Raw genomic sequence first — 26012 nt, 5'->3', positions numbered from 1 at the left:
GATGTGTTAGTGGGTGTGTGTGCGTAAGTACGTGTGTATGGGCGGGTATATATATATATATATATATATATATATATATATATGTGTGTATGTATGTATGTATGTATGTACAGGGTGACCAAAAAAAAACAAAAGCTAACTGGAGGCAATCTAGAACATATGCTGTAGAACGGAGAAAAAAGCCCAAAGACACTAGTGTTTTGATGTGATGTTTGGAATATAATAAACTAGTTAATACGAAAGTTTTATTTTATTTGGACTAAACTCTAAGAAACGAGGCCTAATTAGAGTTGGGGCCCGTTTTTGGAGGGTCACCCTGTACGCTCCTGCATAAATCTGTGTATATATGTGTTTATGTGTGTGTGCCTACATGCGTATGCGTGTGTATGTGTGGATGTATATATATATATATATATACATATATCTATATATATATATATATGTTTGTGCGTGTGTGCGTGTGTGCGTATACATCAAAAAAAGAAACAAAGTCATAAAAACACCATTAGAAACCTTCACCAAATGGAACCAAAGCCCCCGCCCCACCAAATAAACTTAACTCTGATTGGACGCTACCAAAACTGGCTATTTAGTGGTAGAATATCTGAGACTACATTTCTCTGAAAAACTCATTTTGTTTTAAGCCCGATAATTAGTACCGTTTTAGACATCCATATCAATTTCTCTTCGGCCAATACTCATCTCTTGAAGAGAGCTTGATATATATATATATATATATATATATATATATATATATATATATATATATATATATATATATATATATATAATGAATCAATGACAAAAATATAGACTTGGAATACGGACTATTTTTTTTATTCATTATATATAACTTCAAAGACTTACTACTAATTTAGCTCCTAATCACATTATTAATTCACGTGTCAGTTGCAGCATCCATTGTTTCGGTTAAAAAATAAAATGGCGGATCTCAAAAAGTCAGGTAACATGTTAAAGGTAGAAAAAACAATATGATCCATTGTAATCTCTATTCGTTTAATATTATTTGTTTAAATATTTGAGTGTAATATATAAACTTTAATTTTAAATCTAGATTTATGGTACTTAAATATACGTGTATTGCTAATATCGTTTTTCTTTAAAATGTTACCTGACTTTTTGACCACCCTGTAGATGAGCAATCTATGCATATATTAGATTTGTGTATTGTTTTTAAGCTTTCCTAAGACTATTAAAAAAATGAAGAGCTTCTCAAAAGGAGATTCAGAATGAAACTATTCTTTTTTAAAATCATCTGTAGGTATATTATCACATCTTGATCATATTTAAACAATCCGGAAAGATTAAATTCAAATGATAATTGACGATTATCTGGTGTCACTGTATTGAAAAAAAATGTTTTCCGCATACAAATTACGTTATAAAATCGATTAAAATGTACCTATAGGCTGTCGAATTAAATGTGAGTTTTGTTTTATTTGTTGAATATAATTCAGTTAGTCATGGCCTTTCTGATTAGAAGAAAACGGTAAAAACAACAAAAAAGCATCTCGGACTTTCCACAGGTCCCTCTAGTCGATAAATGAATACACATAAGAATAATCTGTGTATCCATTGAAGCACGCTATATCGTTAAGAGAATTGCTATTGCGGGACAAGCCCGTAGTGTTATACCGTAATGGTCTTACCAGAACGATGTTATTGATTTTTTAACTAATGCGAATCGACAGATAACGCATAAGCTTTACAACAATATATATATATATATATATATATATATATATATATATATATAGTAAGAGAGAGAGAGAGAGAGGGGGGGAGATGTGCATGTTCGTGTGTCATACTAACGCTCATAGACATATACAGGGTGACCCAGAAAAAACGGGCCCCAGTTCTAATTAGGTCCTATTTCTTAGTGTTTTGTCCGAATGAAATGAAACTTTGGTCATAACTAGTTTATTATATTCAAAAAATCACATCCAAACATTGGGGTCTTTAATAAATTAAGAAGATGTATCTATCTGTCTGTCTTCTGTCTCTGTCTCTGTCTCTGTCTCTCTCTCTCTCTCTCTCTCTCTCTCTCTCTCTCTCTCTTTCTGTATATATATATATATATATATATATATATATATATATATGGATGCGTGTTTGTGTATGATGGCAATAGTGGAAAAAGTATTACGACGAAGTAGAGAGATAACATAACAAATAGGAGCAAACCAAGTAAGGTTTCCATAAACGTTTCGTTTTTATTGCACGATTTCTTCTTGAAGAGTATTACAATAAAGACAAAACGTTGATGAAAACATAACTTAGTTAGGTCCTTTTCTTTTTGTTTTTCTTTTGTTTTCTTTTTGTCTTTCTTTTGTTTTCTTCAGCGTCCAAAATATTAAACGGACACTGTATTAAATTTTATTATTTGAATTTTAAGGTTGTTTAAAAAACGAGATTTGTACGAGATCTGTTTGTGTATATTTCTACTTCCGGTTATAAAACAGTAGTGTATCGGCTGGAGAGAGCTTCATATGGGTAATTAAAACGATCTGATATTATCAGGTTTGAAACCGACGTTGCTGATGACTTATCTCATCTTAACTCTCTGTTAGAATACACACACACACACGCGCACACGCACACACACATATTAGTTATAATATATACCAATCCCTATTTAAAGAAACTTAATGTAATTACAGAGCAGTATAGTGAATAAATGACTAAAGATTATTCTAAAAGTTCATTATGTTGACCATCTTATAATTTAATCTGATGAGTTAAGGGCAAAATAGATTTACTAATAGATATAATAATGAATTGATTCATTTGCGCTACGAAACAGATACTGTCAAGAATTGTTAATGTCAACTGAATCAAAGGAAGAAATTTCAGGAACTTTGAATATAGTCTTTTGTCATTTATTCACTATATATATATATATATATATATATATATATATATATATAAATATGTATATATATACATATTACATATAAAAATAATATATATATATACATATTTATATATATATATATAAATATGCATATATATATATATATAAATATATATATATATTCGGACAATGTCAAAACATGGTTAATTCACTTCCCGCATCGCAGCAGAAGTATAGTGCAACGGGTAGAAGCTCCGACTGTCGGTTTTCGATCCTGGCCTGAGGTAGTTGCTTTTCTAGCCGCAGTGATGAACTGTGAAACAGCGAAACAGTATCGTATGTGGATGACTATATATATATATATATATATATATATATGTATGTATATATATATATATATATATATATATATATATATATATATAATTATATATATCTTACTCCCACACTTAAGCATGAAAACTGTAGTGACTGGTGGTTTGAAAATAAATATTATTATATATAATTATAAGTTTCTTGAAGTTTATTAAAGTCGAACCCTGTCTGAGAAATAAAAGAAAAAGACAATCAACTAGCGGCATGTAACGTCAAAGTATTCAGGCTGTGAAACAGTATTGATTGTTTATCTGTTATTCAAGCATTTGGCATTGATAGGTTTTTTATTCCTCATACTAATGTACGTAGGCCCAAGGGGTAACTTCCTAGCAAATGAAATCAAAGATGAATTTATAGGTCCCCTACCCAGCATTAATTATTTCAAAAGCATAAACAATTGGTGTCTGTGCGTATAAAAACAAATATCAATATATATATATATATATATATATATATATATATATATATATATATATATATGGTCACCCAAAAAACGGGCCCCATGTACACTTTATTAATTAGAGTTGGGGCCCGTTGTTTTGGGTCAACCTGCACACACACACATACATATATATATATATATATATATATATATATATATATATATATATATATATATATATATAGAGAGAGAGAGAGAGAGAGAGAGAGAGATTTGTTCAAGGAAAGAATCGCCGAACAGTTGTGCGCTTTTATTTTTATGTTCTCCAATGAAGAAGAGATACTACCTTCGAAAATTAGGGGCGTAAACATCTACCATCTTATACGACACGTATATGTTGGCAAATAAACGTAATATAATTGAAACATATTGAAAATTTCTATTAATAGTATTATTATTTCTCTATATGCTAATTCGGGTCCACAGTGTTTTCCACGAACCGCATTGATATAGTCTTCAAACACAACTCCTTTCACACCACACACAATGCTTCAAGCAAACTACAACATCCTTCTCATATGGAAGGACTCTCCCGTCGGTTTCGATGTCTAAGCTTCCGCCACAATAACTGTGTTGCTCAGAAATCCACACATATGATTTGTTTTATAGTTGTGGAGGCTTTGTGTAGAACCAGCCACACGTTTTGGTGTTATTGCTTAACTTTGTCGGTGCAGATGACTGGCACAGAGTAGAGTATACAGTAGACCGTCAGAGTTACCTTCTCCTAGATGCATGTCTTAACGAATACTAGGGGTGCGCCCCCAGATACCAACCTGAAAATTTCTACGACTCGGCGACTGATATGTAGATGAGAGTGGATATATATTTTCTAGTCTCATTTATGTTTTTTAACTTATTTATCCTATTCGCATACACATGTTGGGTTTAGCTATAAATATAATCCACCACCAGCTTTCATGTTAGAGCCTATGTTACATAAAACGCACTCAGATATCTTATGTTCAACTTGAGTCGATATTTGAGTTCACAATGTCGAACGACATTCCTATACATTTGATAACAGACAAAATAAAAGAGAGGAATATGAATTATGAATTGAAAATAACACCAATTTAATGGTTTGATCACGTGTGCAATAGCAGAAAGAAATATTGTATCAGTCGTAATGTAAGTTTTGGTGTCCGAAAATGTGTAGCTGTTTTAAAGCTCTCACTAAAATATAGAACTGAGACTAAAGCTGCTTCAAGGACTGCCAGCAACCACTATAAAAGAGTAATAAAAAACGCGAGAGAGTTGTATGCTCAGTCCGTTAAGTCACAAGTAACTGAGCAGCGGTTTGGTTCCCACCAGATTTTGCAAATAGCAAACAGGATCCTAAACAGAACAGTGTGGCATATCCCAACCATTATGAATGGACCTGAGATAATCTCGTCGGCATTAGACAAAGTCAGACTCTATGCCAAGAACTTTGCAGCTAATTCTACCTTATTCGACGAAGGCTGTCAACACCCCTTATTTCCTCCTGTATCAAAAAACACACTATGCGACATACAAATATCTGCGTGTGATGTTGCCAACTAATAACAAATGTTGATTCTAATAAAGCAACTTGCCCTGAAGGCATTCCAATTATAGTGCTGAAAAAAAACTGCAATAAGAAATGGCGCCCATACTTACAAAGCTGTTTAAGCGTTGTCTTAAGGAGAATTGCTTACCAAAACCATGGAAAATCATCAGTTTTCCCTGTATTTAAGAATTCTGGTGATCGGCCATCTTCTCAGTATAGATCAATTAGCCTACTGTGCGTCATGAGTAAGTTGATGGAATCTGTGTTAAATAAAGAAGTAGTCAACCACCTCAGCAATAATCTTCTTAGTGACATGCAATATGGTTTCCGTTCTGCTACATCTACAGCAGTTATATCTCATAGAATTTGTGAATCTCTAGACCGAGGCTTCTATTCTAGATCAATTGCCCTTGATACCAAAGGGTATGGTTGATAGGGTATGGCGTAAAGGTCTACTTCATAAGATATCCAGCTATGCTATAGCTGGAAAGGTTTTCTCAATTATTAGATCATTTCTGTCGAATTGATTCATAAGAGTAGTAGTTGATGGGCAGAAATCAGAAGCTCACAGTAAAAATGCTGGAGTCCGTCTGGGGTCCATCCTGGACCCAACTCTTTTCCTGATCTACATCAATGATCTTCCAAATAACATCCTAATATCATTCACTGATATTTATGCTGACGACACTACCATCTATGGCAACACATCAAAAACCGTAAATGACACAGTTCTCTCTCACTCTCTCTCCTCTGATCTTGAGCACGTGGTACAATGGGGAAAGTGGTGGTTGGTTACGTTTTATGCATCTAAAATCAAGCTCCTATCTTTACAACAGCACCGCTCTGATCCCCATCTGGCATCAATTGAAATGAATGGCTTTCGTCTTAGGAATGCTGCCTTGACAGAATTCAAAATAGACTTTGCAGCTTATCTATGTCTAAACGTAAAAGTAGATTCCATGAACAAAGATTCTTTCTTAGAACTAAACACCTGTGGAATTCTCTTCCGCTTGCCTGCTTTCCATCTGACTATAATATGGCTCTGAAGATTGCATTGTTGACATAGGTTTCACAGTTATTTTTTTTTAGTCTGAATGCTTTCTAGAAAACTATGGGGACCGCCGGAAAAGGATTACACTAGTGTGAAATTGATTTTTTTGTGAAACGAGCTAGATTCCAACTTAGGAAACCGAAGTCGTTAGTCTTTTAACACTAAACCACCATCGCCTCTTGTAAGTGATCCTTACTGCGAGTCAAAGAATGTGTACTTTGTCAGTAAAGTTATTTTGACTTACCATTACGCTAGTCACCACACACACACACACACACACACACACACATATATATATATATATATATATGTGGGTGTGTGCGTGTGTGTGTGCGTGCGTATGTGTGTGTATATGTGTGTGAAAAGAAAGGTAGGTTATTCGATGTGATATATATCATATATATATATATTAAAAGATACGTTTATACAATCAACAGTAGGTTCTCTACAGTGCAATGTAGAATGCAATATTTTATGGTCATAGTCAGTGGCACATGTGAACCTTGTTCCTTGTGCATCGCGATGGGTCCCAAACTAGAGCAGGCAATGAATTTCTTTATTTGAAATTTGGTCTATGTAATCGATTTTGATGACAATAAATGTATCGAAAGTGTGTAACATCCGTAATTATATATATATATATATATATATATATATATATATATATATATATATATATATATATATATATATATATGTATATATAAGTGTATATGTATATATATGAATATATATATGTATATATATGAATATATATGCATGTATATATTCATATATATATATATTCATATATATATATATTCATATATATATTCATATATATATAGATATATATATATATATATATATCATAAGAATCAGAGTTCAATAGAAACGTTGTTTTAATTTGAATAAAATAAAATACCAATCAAGTGCGCTTGTAACCAAATTACAAGCGCCAGATAAAACGCGCAGCTCTATACTGAAGATGGAGTGTACCTCCGAAATATATAGTTTTGATAAATATAAAAACAAGTAAAATATTTGTTTATTTTCCTAACATTAGGTTGTGATTTGGTTTCAAGCGCCCTTGATGAGTATTTTATTTTATTTTATTCAAATTAAAACAACGTTTCTATTGAACTCTCATTTTTGACATTACTCACGCGTAATTCACGCGTTATCTACTTCTGGCAAGGAAGAAGAAAAAGTAAAAAACAGAAACAAAAAAAAACTGAAGATAGAGTGTATCTCTGAAATATATTTGTTATATTATATATATTATACAAAATTTTGCTTGTATGGGTAAATGTTCGAAACATAGTACATGCCTGCGCATCTGTTTGCGCCAGTGCACTTATTGATTGGATTTTAAGCTAAGCGACTCAGCAAAACATTATTTTTAACATGTACCAATTTGTTTTCCTGTACTCGTTGTGTGACTAGCGAGATCTATTTTAGTTTACATGCAACAAACGAGAGTGTCCGGCAGAATGTAGTACTTGCTTTACCAACATCGAAACACAATCATTTTATTTACAATAGCGATTAGCATTTTCATATATATATATATATATATATATATATATATATATATATATACATATATACATATATATATATATATATTATTTGAGGGTAAACAGTTACATATGGTCGCTACGAATAGGCATCTGTTTCAGTCAAAGAGACTTCCCAGGCGACCTAGAACTTCTCGACGCCAAAACGTTTTTGGTGTCGAGAAGTCCTTGGTCTCTGAAGAAGTCTCTTTGACTGAAACAGATGGCTATTTGTAGCGACCACATGTATCTGTTTACCCTCAAATAATAATAAAAAAAATATATTGCTCTTTTTATTGGGCACTATTTAACAACCTCGTTGTCTTCATTAGCCCCGACTTTTGAACACCTCAAACCTATATATATATATATATATATATATATATATATATATATATATATATATATATATATATATATATGTATATATATACACATATATATATATATATTCACAGGAAATATGAGTTGGAATAGATACATTGAGATCATTGCTAAGGCTGCTGCAAATAAGGTGGGCTCTCTCTATCGTACTAGAAAGTTACTTACGCCTGAATGTATCCTGTACTTCTACAAAGCCACTATTCGCCCATGTATGGAGTACTGCTGTCACATTTGCGCTGGTGCATTTGCTACTAGTCTCTCACTCCTGGATTGGGTTCAAAAGAGAGTCGACAACCTAATAGGTCCTGAATTGTCATCTAAACTTCAGCCTCTGTCCCTGCGACGAAATGTTCCATCCCTCTGCCTGTTTTACAATGATGGAGGCTCTGACGAACTACAAGCACTTGTACCCCTTCGAGGAAAATACCTCCGACAAATCCGATAATCAGCAAGTCCCATGCCAACAGATTTGAGATCCCTAGATGTAAGAAAGCCTTTACTCTAGTATCTTCTTCCCCAGAACAGCTGGACTTTGGAATTTTCTTCCGGTTTCCTGCTTCCCCAAGTGTACTTACATGCAGAAGTTCAAGTGTAATGTGAACAGAAATATTGCTGTTAAACTTCCTACCTGGTACCTCTGGAACTTAGGTTCCTGATAGTAGCCCCCTACATCAAAGTGGCAATATGTCTTGTTTGAGGTGAAAATGTAATATATATATATATATATATATATGTGTGTGTGTCTGTGTGTGTGTGTGCGTGTGTGTGTGTGTATATATATATATATATATATATACGTAACATGATTAAATGGTGTGTCGAACCAAGAATTGACATACAATAAAAAAGTCTGACTCAAGGACGAGCATATAAGCTCTCTCTTTCTTTTTTCGGCCAGTACATTTTCGTTAAATGATATCACCTGCTGCTTATTCAGCATAATACAAAGATCATTGTAAGTAAAGATATAGCTGCCAATGTAAAGATTATGGATATCATTTACGATTCCATAGCTCAGTGTGTAATATTAGTCAAGTTGTACAAAAAATAACTGTCATACGACTAAACAGTTTTTGGCTTTACGCCTATGAAAATATTATGTAATATGTAGCGTCACTAAAAAGATCTCTGTTGACTAAAAAATGTGTTAAAGAAGAATAACTAATATATATATATACATATATATATATATGTATGTATATATATATATGTATATATATATATACTAGCATTTCAGCACAGACAGACAGACAGACAGACACTTTCACTTTTATAGATATACTATCATGGGTGCCCGGCGTTGCCCGGATATTTGGAGATGTATGTTGAGCAAAAAACAAAAAAAAGGGGGGGTCAATTTTTTAAACATTGACCCCTATTATGACCTCTTAAAATTTATTGTTTTGGGCTCAAATTAAGTTATTAAGTTAGATCCATGTCCAATGAACCTATACCTAACATTTCAAGTTTTTAGACCCAAAATTGTCGGAGGAGTTTGGTAGAGTTCTCAAAAGTAAAATCGTTGAACTTTCACCCCTTAATCGCCAAGTTTCTGGCCGAACATCGATCACATCGATTTTCCCAAATCTCAGTACCCTGTATATTCAATTTCGCGTCTGTAGACTTAAAATTGACAGAGTTATTGCGTATGAAAATGTACACAAAGACACACACACAGACAAACAGACACTTTCACTTTTATAGATATATAGATATATTACAATAGAAAAATGCGAGCATAAAAAGTAATATGGTTAAGCTTAAAGATGGAAAGTAAAGGACTAGTTACTAAAACTGGAAAAGAATCGGCAAGATATTCTAGTAAAAAGTATAAGACACTTATAACTTTAAACATTGCAGCATTAAGAATTGATTATTATATGTTTAATTGCATTTTAAAAAAGATATGCAGCAATATTTTAAATTATAAATTTTTTACTGAAATATCTTGTTCATTTTCCGGTTTTTACAACTATTTTTTTCACTTTTCCATGTTTAAGCTTGACCATATTACTTTTCATGCTCCCATTTTTCTATTATAATCTATGATTTTCCAGGTTTTCAATAAATTCACTTATTCTTTGTTTAATTTCAGTCTTATTTTTTTTGCCCTCATAAACATAACACATATACATAATAACAATGTACGGCACTCGTCTGCTGCAATAAAATCCCCCAAGTTATCTCCCTTTCGTTCTTTCATTCTGTCTGTTTCATTTGTTACTACCTTTTTTTCGACAGCAATGAATTAGCAGCAAAACTAATCGCTGAAGTGAGGTGGTTGCTATAGAAAACAGTTATAAAAACGTCGCTCACCTCTTTGCGTTTTTTTTTCCACGATTTTGAATCCCACTAAATCTATCATCATTTTTGTTTTACTGGACGAAAATTGAAAAGTTTTTTTTTTCAGGTATAGCTGAGAAGTTGATCTGTAAACTGTTATAACTGCTTGAAATTTGGTCGAAAAATGCGTGAGCGGTGAAGCTTTAAAGCGGTTCTAATTTTCTAAAACTGCCATTTATGCAAAGATTCAAACTCTATCCTGTTTATATACGTTATTTTATTTTTATTTTAGTATCTTACAATATTTATCATCATCATCATCATCATCATCATGACAGGCTCCTTGCCCGGACCAATGTGACTCTTCCTCTCCAGGGTTTCCTGTCTTCCATCACTTGCCTCAGATCTTCACGTTCACAATTGGCCTCGTGTGCTATTTGTTGGATGTACGTGGATCGAGGTCGTCCTCTGCTTGCGCGTCCGTGTCGTGGAGTCCATAGCAATACATCACTCACCAATTCATGCTTGCTCCTCAGACAATGACCAATCAGAGAAAGACGCCTACGATTTGCCGGCCAATTACATCATTACAATTGTTTCCACAGACAGAGGAATTCCCCGTCTCTTTCTTCTGATGGTAAAATTAAAACGACAAGGAAAGAGGTTATATTTTGTGGACACGTGTCGGTGTCAAGAAAACAAGAAAAATATAGAGAGATAGAAAAAATATAATTATAAAAAGAAAAATAATTATATATAGAAAGAAGACATAAAGTGGTGGAAAATGAAAGTGAAGGAAGGGCAGAAGAATAGATGTGTGCCATTATCAAAACAAGTAGAACTGCACGCCTGTGGAACTCTGTTCCGTCTGCCTGCTTCCCTCCGGACTACAACTTGGATGTCTTCAAGTCCAATGTTAACAAATTCCAAATGAACTGCCCCCTTAAGTAAACACTTCAGCAAATCTCCTCACTAACTTAATGTACTTGCAATAACCCTTATCCCTTAGTGGCTTCCGGGCCTTGATAAGTGGTGATCACTGTGTAAAAAAAAAAAAAAGTAGCCCTTGTGAAAGAAAAGCGAGTAAGTACAGTGTATTTACACAACCAATATTTACGAAACTAAAGTAAGCAATTACTTATTTTTTCGTCGGTTCTCCTGTAGGAGGTGTCTCCTTGAACTACTTTAACAAAAAAATATTGTATTTTTTACAAGTATTAACGAAAAAAAAATGAGATCCATGGGTAAAAGTAATTTTATTTAATGAGCGGTTGTCTAAACTGACCAGCCTGGTCGAATCAGAGAAAGTCTCATTTGTTTTTGCAATCAGACGGAGAAAATGGAAGTAATTAGTTTTAAAAAGAAAACAAATTCTTGTATTTTTTGCAACCAATATTAACGAAAAAAAAATCTGAGATACATGGGTAAAAGTATTATTTTATTTAATTTAATGGCCGGTGTTCTAAACTGACCACCAAGGGCAAATCAGAGAAAGTCCACTTTTTTTGTAATCAGACGGAGAAAATGAAAGTATTTATTTTTGAAAAGTAAACAAAAAAAATCTTGTATTTTTTTCAACCAATATTAACGAAAAAAAATATGTGATACATGGGTAAAAGTGATATTTTATTTAATAACCGGTGGTCTAAACTGCTATCCCGGGTCAAATCAGGGAAAGTACCCCCTTTTTTTTCCTTTTTTTTAATCAGCCGGAGAAAATGGAAGTAATTTTTTAAAAAGTAAATAAAAAAATCCTGTATTTTTCAACCAAAATTAATCGAAACGTTTTTACTTACTTTCTTATTTTTGGGGGTTACAAATCAGAGAAAGTCTTTTTTTTTTTGTTTTGTTAATCAGACGGAGAAAATGGAAGTAATTTTTTTTTTAAATAAAAAAAAAATCTTATATTTTTCAACCAATATTAATCGTTGACTGCTGCTGCTACTCCCACCGATTTAATACCTCTCACCACCACGTTGGCTAATGGCTTCTGATGCTACTCCCACCAATTTAAATCCTATCACCACTACTATTTTTGTCTCTGCTGCTACTCCCACCGTTTTAACTCCTATCACCACTACTACTTTGCATTTCTTTGCATTTATTTTGCATTTTCATACACCAAACATGGATATAAATGCCACTAAAACATCTGCTGGGTCATAAGCTTTATTTTGGTATATGAATTGTCTGGGTCGGTTTCCTGTAGTCTGACTTAAACCCCGTTACACACACACACTGCCAGACATTACAGAAATTTATAATAAAATCAGTCGAATTAAAAAAGTGGTGGGTGTGAGTTAACATATTTGAAATAAATTTTAATGTATCAAACAAGACATACATTTTTTGGGTGGTATATAAAGTGAAAGGTTGTTTTTTCTATGATATTCATCAATGCTGCTATTGATTACAGTTAAAAAAGACGTCTTGTATAACTTTTATAAAAGTGTTTTAACAGGAAAGTAATTATATGGTAGATATTCAATATATTCAAACAAAGATATTCGACAAAGCTTCTTTCTTATAACTGCACGCCTGTGGAATTTTCTTCCGGTACCCTGCTTTCCAGCTGATTACAATATGGTTGTCTTCAAGTCTAACATAAACAAGTTCTTTATGAGCCGTCCCACTTGTTAAGAAATTTACCGAATTTCCATTACTAACGATTACTATATTGTCCAATTTCTTCTGTATACTCTTTAACCCTTATCCTCAAGTGGCCTCTTGGCCTTGATAAGTGATGATACCTATGTAAAAAAATAGTCCAGTGAATCATATTTTAGAAAAAAAAGTCATATTATTATAATTGGGTCATCGACAATTGCGTGGTGATCCAAGTAAAACTAAACAATTATTAGAAGAGTATAGGGTGGATAAATTAAGAAAAATTGGATAAATATTTGGGGTTTGAATTTTTTTTAAGAAGGGGAGATTTTGTTGGGTGAGTATTTGATGCGCAAGGAGGCTTTCAAAAGATTAATGGGCTTAGAGGTAGACAAAACAATTAATGGGTTTTAGAGGTATACAAACTAACTAAAGTAAAATGTATAAAGGTGACCTTATAAAATGGTATGGAGTTTAATGCAAATTACATAGCTATACAAATGATTAGAAACAGTGGTGGTTGGTTACCATACAATATGAATAATTAGATATGGAACGGTATAAAACGATATAAAAGTTGTAAAATATGAGGAGAGTAGGGGCAATTAATGATGGATAGATAAATGCTTGCAATTTAATTATTAGTATAAATTATTATTGATATTATATTATAATAATATTATTATTAATGATGGTCACGCGTGTAATTCGTAGATTCAGAGAGTTATATTAGATGAACTTTTGAAAAGTGTAGAATTGATAATGGTGTAGGATTGCAGCATTTGCAAGTAGTTAATATTTAAACTTCAAAAGATTAATAATCTATATAATTATAAAACTCAAATGGCTTTGTAACGAATGATGTAACCCACTTTCCGGTTTACGACATCCGGTTACGCATGCGCGCATAAACATTAACGCATAAACATATATAAACCGATAACAACGTAAACAAATAAACACAAATCGCTTCGTTTGCAGATTTTCACCTGCGCACTGAAATATTTACGTTATTATTTCGAAATTATTATTTAACATGGAAAGAGTGGGGTGTTTTGCAACTATTCTTTATTGCAACTATACTGTCGCTATTTTCTTACATTGCAACTAAACAACTTTAACCCGTTGACAAACATAAGAACAATTGCAGTAAAGCCAAGACTACTACTACTACTACTACTACTACTACTACTACTACTACTACTACTCTATCCATCCCTTTTCCTTACTTCCTTCCTTCTTTTTATCTTTTGTTTACATTTCTAGATACAAAATAGTTGTGTGAGAACGGTGATTTTGTTGACACATTTACTAATCTGTTTCAATATTAGTTTTATTTTATTTTATTTATTTAGGTTTTATTTTTTTGCTTCAGGTTTTATTAATTATTTTTTTTGATTTTAAGTTTCTATAACTTGGTTGAAGGATTCCAATATGGGTTTTTCATTCTTATACCTCTCATCATGTGCATTTTTGCTGCTATATGATTTTCGTCGGCGTTCGATTCGTAGGAAAATCATGTTTAATTTTCAATTTTTGAGCGATTATTCGGACAAATAAGTAACTTTACACGGATAGGGAGGATTTTGTTTTCCATGTTTGAGTGATCCGTCCGTGATTTTTCATTTTAATATACTTTCATAGAAATGTTTCTGTTATGTCAAAAAAAACACTATTTTCTTTACGTCACAAGTGTCACACTCATACATGAATTCCATAGCTAATATAACATACTGACCCAACGTGTCACTGGTAATCTAGTTTATCTTTATCTTTGAAGTTATTAATAAAGATAAAAATTAACAATTACTAAATTTATAGGAATTTCTCAATTAATAATAAGTAACTGTGAAATTAAATATATGAGGAAAACAGGGGGGGATATCCAAAGAATTGAATAATATAGTACAATGATGTCTAGTTTAGTGAGATTTAAATAGTAATATAGATGATTAGATGTATGGGTGTTTGGTTACGATACAAAATAAATAATTAGATATGAAGCGATATAAGTAATGAGGACCAATTGTTTGTAGTGTCTACAAGTAGTTAACGTTTCATTTTTAATGTTTAATAAATTATCTCTTTCTTTGAAATAATTAATAATAGATCATTTTTCGTATAGACATAGGAAAAAGGAAAAGTTTAAAGATTTACGGATGGTATATTATTTTTTTTAAATTCCCCCTGTTGATAGTAAGTGTAAGATTATTTTGAATCAGGTTCAGGCAGTGGATAGTTAGTGAGGATTTGTTGGGGTGCTGACGTTATTTACATAGCATTTATGAACTGTAATTCGGTCTTTAAATGAAGTTCCAGAGAGTTCAATGTAGTATCTTTATCGTTAACGTTTTCTATATGTGGCTTTGAAAATAATTTCCGTCTATAGGCATTGTCGTTTACGGGATGTTGCAATATAAAAAGAGCGGGGTCGTAAAAAACTTACTTTTGAAATTAATAAAAAAATTGCAACATTTAATTCATAAAAAGTTTGGTTTGTAAACAAATTCAAATACAGGTAAAATGTCTTTAATTTGTCTTCCTGTCTCCTGCTGAGTTGTTAGTACTGGATCACGGTTTAGAATTCTGTGTTCCACCTTCCGGTATTAAACATGAAGAAGTATTTTCTGAATTCGAAATGCGCGTGTGTGTTTGCAAACACACACGCACACACACACACGCGCACACACACACACAAACACACACAAACAAACACACACACACAAACACACACACACACACACACACCCTAGCCCACCCTAAAGGAAAAGAAAAAAACACTAACAGAAAGAGAGAGTGACTACAACCAGGTCAGCGGCCTGGACAAGTCCAATAAAAGAGTAATAAAAATTGAACATGCATATGTATATATATATATATATATATATATATATATATATATATATATATATATATATATTTGCTGGCTGAAAGTTTATTTGCATACTATCAAATATAAACACACACACAAACACACACACACATATATATATATACCTTCTATATATATATATTCTGTATGTATATATATATGTATATATATATATATATATATATATATATATATATTCTATATATTTGTAAATTCTAACTTCTCACGATTTTCTTAAAAGTATGCCAAATGATAATGAAAGCCGTAGACAAACCAATTATAAGTGAATTTATGTTGTATTTATGGAGCAGAAGACATTCAATTTTTTTCGATGAAAATGAAACAGAAAGAAAACCATTAAATTAAACAAATCAAACGAGTCTATTCAAACGAATAATCAATAACATAGAGCCTATTATTAAAATAGATTTCCGTGTATGTAATATGCAAATGAAGTTACTTCTTGACAGAAAGAAAGAGAGAGAGAGAGAGAGGGGGGAGTAGAATCATGCTTGAATGAAACTGTGTAAATAGTTTTTTTTCAGGTAATAGATTTGTGTAACAGAGTAACTTTTGTAAACAAAAAACAAACAGTAATATATATATATATATATATATATATATATATATATATAGAGAGAGAGAGAGAGAGAGAGAGAGTGAGAGAGAGAGAGTGAGAGAGAGAAAGAGAGATAGATAAATAGATAGAGAGAGAGAGAGAGAGAGAGAGAGAGAGAGAGAGAGAGATGCAGAACTATTTAACCGGTGCGCGAGTAAATAAATATAAACAAAATGATGTCGAAATCCTTGATAAATCGGTTCTTATTGACCCTTGACTAGGCATGATTCCGATCGTTAATAAACAAAACGGTTGTACACACACATACACACACACAGCCAACTATATATATGTATATAGATGTGTGTGTGCGTGTATATATATATGCATATATATACACGCAGTGAGATAGAGAAAGAGAGGTAGTAAAATGCTATAACAACCTAATAAATTTATTTACAATTTAACCCTAACCCTAAACACATAACTCACACAATGCTTTCAACAAATTATATATATATATATATATATATATATATATATATATATATATATATATATATATTCTATCCATTTACTATTATATGAAAGGAATTTTTCTTTGTGTCAGTTCATTCCTGATGCCATGCTAAACGGTCGATTGCTGTGTTGATTTCATGAAATTTCACACAAGGATATCTTATGTACCTGGTAGTGTTGCTAGGAAGAGTTTTTCATCGGAATGTCATACGTATTGATAATCGATAATCTAAAAGAATCCAATGACGTCGGAAGCATTTTTGACTAAAGTTAACGCTTTATACAGCCTAACATCACAAATGCATTTGATCGCAAAATAGCAATGGCCGTCCCCTGAAATCAACAGAAGGCTGTTTGATATGGCAGGGATGGGTCCGAAGTTTGTGGTTTTGCTCAGGGCAGAATGGAAGCATGATAAATAAGTTTTGCAATAAAAACTTTAATTCAAGCCATTACAAAAAAATAAGTTTAACAATGAAAATTGCAATGTATTGCGAGGGGTCATTTGAAGCTTCCTCGCGAGAGCAGGTAATTAATTGGTTGATTTGAAAAATAGGCGATTTCATCGGTTAGATGACAATAAGAAAAAAGTGGGTGAAACATTTGTTGATCCTCATTAAATCCCGGACAACCTGGGGTCTCTCCTCTAGTATATATATATATATATATATATATATATATATATATATATATATATATATATATCCCAAACAGGCTAAATAGAATTTTCCGCGTTTTAACTTCGTAAGAATCCGTCAGGCATCAGTTTAAAAAGTGTGCATTACTGTTAGTCTGCAAATTGCCTGAAGAATCCTCACAATGATGAGAATGCGGAAAATAGATTATGTAAGCTTAATTGGCATAACTATTTTTATAACCTGCAATATACGTGCGTGTGTGTGTGTGGTGTGTGTGGTGTGTGTGTGAGCGCGCTCGTGTGTGTATGTGTGTAACGTATCTCTATCTATTGTATATATAAAAGTGAACGTGTCTGTGTGTGTGTGTCTGTGTACATTTCCCAGCACAATAACTCTATACTTTTTTAAATCTACAGACTCGAAATTTATTATACAGAGTACTGAGATTTTGGGAAAATCTTTCTAATCCGTTTTCGGCTAGAAATTTTGCTGTTAAGGACCAAAGTTCAATGATTTAACCTTTGATAACTCTACCAAACTCCTCCGACATTTTCGGGTCTAAACATTTGAAATTTTAGATATTGGACATGGATCTTACTTAGTAATATTATTTGAGTCCAACACAATAAATGTTAAAGGGTCATAATAGGGGCCAAAGTTAAAGCTTTTTTTTTTTGTTTAACATACACCTCCAAACACCCGGGCAACGCAGGGCTGAAATGCTAGTATATATATATATATATATATATATATATATATATATATATATATATATATATATATATAATTTTAGACGTATTAATAGGTAATAAGTTCGGTTTATATCAGACCCAATAGTACGCTTTATCAAAGTAATATTTGTAGATAGAGTATACGTATATTTTCAGGGGTTGTTTGACCAAGTTTTATAACTTAGCTTATCTCGACCTTTTATGAACCAACCTTTCAGTGACCCTATTGACCTGAGTTTAATCATAGATAATTTCTAAACAAATCTGAAGCTCTTAAGCAGCATCTTACAAAAATTTAATGTAAAAAAAAGCTTCTCCCCAACAACTCACCTCCACCCTTCGTTATAACTATTGCCCCTTCACATAAGGCTCAGTAATGAATAAATTATATATATATATATATATATATATATATATATGTGTGTGTGTGTGTGTGTGTGTGTGTGTGTGTGTGTGTATGTGTGTGTGTACGTACGTATATTTGTATATATGTAACTATAAAATTTTGCTATATCTATTAACCATTGGTATACATACAGACACTAGTGTGTCATGCTTGCGCAATAATCAGTGTAGGAAGTAAAAATTACTGATCATCGGTAACTGCGAACCCACTTACAAAACCACCATTTACTTCGAAACTTTACGTCTTCCCTCCATACACACCCACACCCACATCCATACAAACACACACGCACACACACACACGTATATATATACACGTGTGTGTGTGCAATAGCTACGTCAACAAATTGTAGTATTAAACTTTGTACAATTATCGTTATATATATATATATACATATATATATATATATGTACGTATATATGTATATATACGTGTGTGTGTGTGTGTGTGTGTGTGTGTGTGTGTGTGTGTGTTTGGGTGCGTGTAAAAACGCGTGCGTGGGTGAATCTAAGTTTCTCATTAACAAGCACGCCCACGTGTCCGCGTCGAACATGCACGCTGCATTACCTCCCAAAAATGCCATTTCATTAAAGCCTTACCCAACAGGAATGGACACATTGAACATCCCGACAAAACAAAAGTTCGAATATTTTATCTTTTTTTTTTTCTTTTTTCTTTTTTTTAAATATCTGCATCGGCATCGAATAGCTACAAGTATGTAAACTGCAATATAAGTAAACAAAAACAGAAAAAAAAGAAAAAAAGAAACAAAACAAAAAGAAGCAGAAAAAAAGGGGTAGGATAGGAAGACGACATCCTTGGAAGAGAGTGAAAAGAAACGATACTTTACTTACCTAATGACCATTTTCTCTCCATAGATTTGTTGCACGGTTTTAAAAGCGAGTACAAACTAATACGAGTAAGTATGGAAGCTCATAACGAACGCATTCAATGCAACAATCTGACTGTTGACAGTCGACGCGAGAGCAAAAAATAAAATAATGTAAATAAACAGGGGTGGAGGGGGAGGATTGCTTTTCGTGGTGGTGGTAGTAGTAGTAGGGGATATTATTATTATTATTATTATTAGTAGTAGTAGTAGTAGTAGTATTTTAATATTAGTATTATTTATATTAGTATAATAATATACAGTATTAGTATTATTAATGTTAGTATTATTGTTGTTATTATTGTTATTATGCATAGAATTTTATTATTATTACTACTACTACTACTACTACTACTACTATATACCAAAAATAAACAAACACTAAGTATAAAGCCGGTTCTGATATTAGCTAGTTGCTTTTGCTGCCTATTAGGCAGGCTGGTATATATATATATATATATATATATATATATATATATATATATATATATATATATATATATATATATATATATATATGGGTGATAGTGTGTTTGTGTGTGTGTGTGTGTGCGTGTGAGAGAGAGGTGAACGTGTATTTGTGTGTGTATGCGTGAGAGAGAGAGAAAGTGAGAGAAAGAGAGTGAATGAGAGAAAGAAAGAGAGGGAGAGAGAAGGAGAAAGAAAACGAGAGGGAGAGGAAGGAGCAGCTCCGACAGGCATTTTTTATATGAGGGTATTACCGCATCCTGTATTGTGTTTACGCAAATAGATCGTCCCGTAAGCAGACGGGGCATTAAAAACGCACACGCGTCTGCAACAAAAGTCCAATACACAATATCACGGTTTTATTCTACAGTAAACTGCCTCTGACCTGTTGGGTCAATATATATATATATATATATATATATATATATATATATATATATATATATATATATATATATATATATATATATATCGTAATTTATAAAATATATATGGCGATTAAGCTACGCTGAATATTCTGCGTTTCATCCAACTACAGGATTCGTCAGGCTTATGCGCCAAACAAACACTAAGTATAAAGCCGGTTCTGATATTAGCTAGTTGCTTTTGCTGCCTATTAGGAAGGCTGGTATATATATATATATATATATATATATATATATATATATATATATATATATATATATATATGGGTGATAGTGTGTTTGTGTGTGTGTGTGTCTGTGTCTGTGTGTGCGTGTAAGAGAGAGGTGAACGTGTATTTGTGTGTGTGTGTGTGTGTGTGTGTGTGTGTGTGTGCGTGAGAGAGAGAGAGAGAAAGTGAGAGAAAGAGAAGAGGCGCATAAGCCTGACGTATCCTATAGTTGGATGAAAAGCAGAATATTCAGTGTAGCTTAATCGCTATATATATTTTATAAATTACTTACTAGCTCTACCTACGTATTGAGCACTTTTGAAGTAAATACTTAAAGTTTACGCATAAATCTATACTTTCGTATATTAAATTTATGCGAATAAATGAAGTAGTTATATATATATATATATATATATATATATATATATATATATATATATGGCATAATCACGTTATATATAGCTGATCCCGTCAAATTCTCGTACTACCCGAAATACATAACTCACATAATGCTTTAAGCAAACTATATTTCATTATAATATATATATATATATATATTATGATATATATATATATATATATATATATTATCATATATATATATATTATTTTTAAATTACAATTAAAATATAATTATCCACTGACACGTGTTTCGTGGTCTACGACACATCAGAGTGGATACTTCAACGTTAACCTGGTCAGCGCTAAAATGGGTGACACTTTAAGAATTCTAGGTGCTGTATGTGTTCTCGGCATCGTTTCCAGTTAGTCTTTGGCCTTTACTTTCCACTTGACCTAAGCAGTGCCGATTCAGAAAAGGTGTAGTTTAAATTGCGCACCCTTTACCTCTCAATGACACCCGCAGAGTTTACATCGTTTCTTTTGACTGAATGGAGGCATTGATATATATATATATATATATTAAGTAATGTGATTTATAATTTAAAAGTTTTAAAATTTTTAAAATTTAAAAATCAAAATTTAATTAAATTAAAAATCAGTTTCATAAGAAGGAACAACAACAAAGTCAATTATCTGTACGATCGTTTCGGAAATCCGTGCTTTTTATTTGTGGTATACATGAAGTCACGTAGAATAATTATACATAGTTTTTTTGGTAAGCACGGTCTCCTCATCAGCAAATTTAGGAGGATTTCTATTGAATTGAAAAGACACCAAAAATAAACCTAGCATTAAAAGTAAGGCAGATGAATCTGAAAAATTGAAGTAAAAGGTTTGGATATAAAATTTATAAGAAAATTAATAAGGAAATTGGTATAGGTTAGAGATAGAAATGAGTAGAAAAAATATATATATTTTTGAATTTACATAATAAATTTGATTTAAAAATATATATATATATAATTACCTTTTGGTTTTCATTTTTTTGAAATCAGGAACTGTATTTAAAGTAGTCATTTAGATGTTTGCTATAGCTTTTTATTTTATTGAATGATGAATTTTAAAAGGGCGACGCTCGTGCAGTAAATTGTTTCCGTTAGCGTATTTTGATTTAGAGACGCCACAGTTAATATCTATAGAGAGAGAGAGTTTTTTTTTTTTTTTTTTTTTTTTTTTTCCAAGTTTTTAAGGGGAGATAATTGTCATGGCTTTATTTATTATTTGATTTACGAGTCTAAGGGCGGTAATTGGTTTAACTTAATTTATTAAAAAAAAAAAAAAAAAAAAAAAAATCTATTTTTACTAATGAGTAATTTTTAATGATTTAAGGTGGTTTATATTTATTAAATTTAAACCAACGTTTATGATTACACGATAGAAGCTCGTGTCTTGAATTTACTAGTTTGGTTGTGCTTTTTATATCTTCATATTTTAAAATTTTTACGGTTTCTTTTGTACATAATGTACAAAATTTATCTCCTGGTTTATATGATTTGCAAGTCTCAATTATTTGCCATTTTAAGTTGAAAGAAATATTGCTATTTTTTAGTTGCCAAATATAGTTGGATAGAGTAGTTTGGTTTGATAGAGAGTTATTTTTAAAAGAATGTTTGTGCGTTGAAATTCTATGTTTTATTGGGCCAGATGTGGAACCAATATATATTACCTCTTGATTATTATGATTATTTTCCGTTAGGTCTATTGTTGAAGGAGGGCTATATAGAGATGATGCACTTTTCATAACGAATTCTACTAATAAAAATTATGAAAATGCAATTAAAGCTCTACATAAATTATTTAAAAATTATGGACTTAGTATAAAAATCGACCCTAATAAAAAAATTGTTAATTTCTTAGACATAACCTTAAATCTTGAAAATTCTACCTTTGAACCATACCATAAACCTAACCAATCACTTCTATATGTCCACAATCAATCAAACCACCCTAAATCAATATAAAACTCAATAGTTCCCAATATCGCTCTAAGAATTTCTAGACTGTCTTCTACTAAATCAATATTTACCAAAAATGAAAAATACTATAATGAAGCCCTTAAAAACTCTGGATATAATTCACAAATTAAATTCATAAATGAAAATGATAGAAACATAAACTGCATTAAAAATAAACCTATTAAGAGCGTAATAACATATAATATGGCAATGTCTTCCCGTATACGAGTTAAGAAAAATAACCAGGAGACAAAAAAAGATAAAACCAAACTACAAATATTAGATAATAATATAAATAAACAACAAACTAAAACCCGCAAACGTAAGAATAGACACAAGGAGATCCTATGGTTCAACCCCCCGTATTCCAAAAACCTAGAAACAAACATAGCTAGAGAATTTTTTAAAATATTAGATAAGAACTTTAAAGCCCCCCATAGATATAATAAGATTTTCAATAAGAACACAATTAAAGTCTCTTACTCTACTATGCCTAACCTTCATCAGAAAATAATTAGCTCTAATAATAATAAAATTAATAAACTACAAAATGCAACTATACAAAATACATCGGACTGTAACTGTAGAAGAAAAAATAAATGTCCCCTACAAGGCTCATGTAAAATTAAAAATGTTATCTATAGCTGCACAGTATCAAAAACTCCAAATATACAAGAACCTATCAACAGCCATAACTCAACTACCGAATTAAATAATAACACCAACTTAAATCAATCTACCGATCAATTATTAACCAACCCACCACATTATAATCCAACAATAGACCTAACGGAAAATAATCATAATAATCAAGAGGTAATATATATTGGTTCCACATCTGGCCCAATAAAACATAGAATTTCAACGCACAAACATTCTTTTAAAAATAACTCTCTATCAAACCAAACTACTCTATCCAACTATATTTGGCAACTAAAAAATAGCAATATTTCTTTCAACTTAAAATGGCAAATAATTGAGACTTGCAAATCATATAAACCAGGAGATAAATTTTGTACATTATGTACAAAAGAAACCGTAAAAATTTTAAAATATGAAGATATAAAAAGCACAACCAAACTAGTAAATTCAAGACACGAGCTTCTATCGTGTAATCATAAACGTTGGTTTAAATTTAATAAATATAAACCACCTTAAATCATTAAAAATTACTCATTAGTAAAAATAGATTTTTTTTTTTTTTTTTTTTTTTTTTAATAAATTAAGTTAAACCAATTACCGCCCTTAGACTCGTAAATCAAATAATAAATAAAGCCATGACAATTATCTCCCCTTAAAAACTTGGAAAAAAAAAAAAAAAAAAAAAAAAAAAAAAAAACTCTCTCTCTATAGATATTAACTGTGGCGTCTCTAAATCAAAATACGCTAACGGAAACAATTTACTGCACGAGCGTCGCCCTTTTAAAATTCATCATTCAATAAAATAAAAAGCTATAGCAAACATCTAAATGACTACTTTAAATACAGTTCCTGATTTCAAAAAAATGAAAACCAAAAGGTAATTATATATATATATATTTTTAAATCAAATTTATTATGTAAATTCAAAAATATATATATTTTTTCTACTCATTTCTATCTCTAACCTATACCAATTTCCTTATTAATTTTCTTATAAATTTTATATCCAAACCTTTTACTTCAATTTTTCAGATTCATCTGCCTTACTTTTAATGCTAGGTTTATTTTTGGTGTCTTTTCAATCCAATAGAAATCCTCCTAAATTTGCTGATGAGGAGACCGTGCTTACCAAAAAAACTATGTATAATTATTCTACGTGACTTCATGTATACCACAAATAAAAAGCACGGATTTCCGAAACGATCGTACAGATAATTGACTTTGTTGTTGTTCCTTCTTATGAAACTGATTTTTAATTTAATTAAATTTTGATTTTTAAATTTTAAAAATTTTAAAACTTTTAAATTATAAATCACATTACTTAATATTGAATTAGCTCTAGGACATTTAACTATCGAGCTTATTATATATCTAAATTACAACGAGCATTTCCTGTATTTTAATTAAACTAGTAATTTCACTATTACATTAAAATACACTTAGCTCTTTAGACTATTATTCTAATCTCCTTTAAATATATATATATATATATATATATATATATATATATATATATATATATATATATATACCCTGAGGTATATATATATTCCACTTCCGGTTATAAAATAGATGAGTATTGGCTTAAGAGAGCTTGATATGGATGTCTTAAACGATCCTAATTATCGGGCTTGAAACCGATGGTACCAATGACCTGTTTAATCTAACAACTTTCTGTACACAAAATACAAAATATAAATACGCTCTTATATTTCGAAATTTCCTTTTAATGAAGCACTCTGCTGGATTTCACTTTTTGAAAATACTAATCATATATATATATATATATATATATATATATATATATATATATATATATATATATATATATATATATATATATATACTATCAAAAGTACCGTTATGGTCGTTGGCTGGGTTAAAAAAAAAAACAGCCTACAGAAAATGGAAAATTATGAAAGTATGATAGGTTATGAAAAGGAAAGGTTATAAAGAGACAGCTTCGAATTTGGGGGTATCAAAACCAAAGCAAAATATCATGAAAGTAAAAATAAAATAGATAAACCCCATAATTTATTATACCATACCTGTTCACATTGAAAAACTTATCACAATATTTTGTGGATATATATTAAAAAAACCCTGTTAAACTTTGTGACATATTTCCATTCTATGGAGGTTAGGCGCGAACGAACACACCATAATTTTATTATATCATATTTCTTCAAACTGAAGCATAATTATCAAAGTATA

At 31.3% G+C, this 26012-nt stretch overlaps 1 protein-coding gene across 2 annotated transcripts in view; it reads right to left on the bottom strand.

Annotated features, from left to right (window-relative positions):
- The window catches only part of LOC145254635 (synaptotagmin-B-like), a 768196-nt gene that overhangs the window by 376810 nt on the left and 365374 nt on the right, over positions 1-26012 (bottom strand). The window contains exon 1 of one of the 2 annotated variants that reach the window (XM_080113251.1): positions 19663-19816. The exons of the other annotated variant lie outside the window; for it this stretch is intronic. Within the exon in view, the coding sequence (XP_079969377.1) occupies positions 19663-19684 (22 nt within the window). The 5' untranslated portion in view covers positions 19685-19816. Of the gene's footprint in view, positions 1-19662; positions 19817-26012 lie in introns of those variants that run through there. 2 annotated transcript variants of the gene reach the window in all.

This window comes from Euprymna scolopes, chromosome 30, assembly GCF_053919585.1.
Source record: "Euprymna scolopes isolate OS-2025 chromosome 30, ASM5391958v1, whole genome shotgun sequence".
NCBI lineage: Eukaryota > Metazoa > Mollusca > Cephalopoda > Sepiida > Sepiolidae > Euprymna > Euprymna scolopes.
Note: the sequence above shows the minus strand (reverse complement) of the source record. Positions and strands in the feature narration are given on the sequence as shown.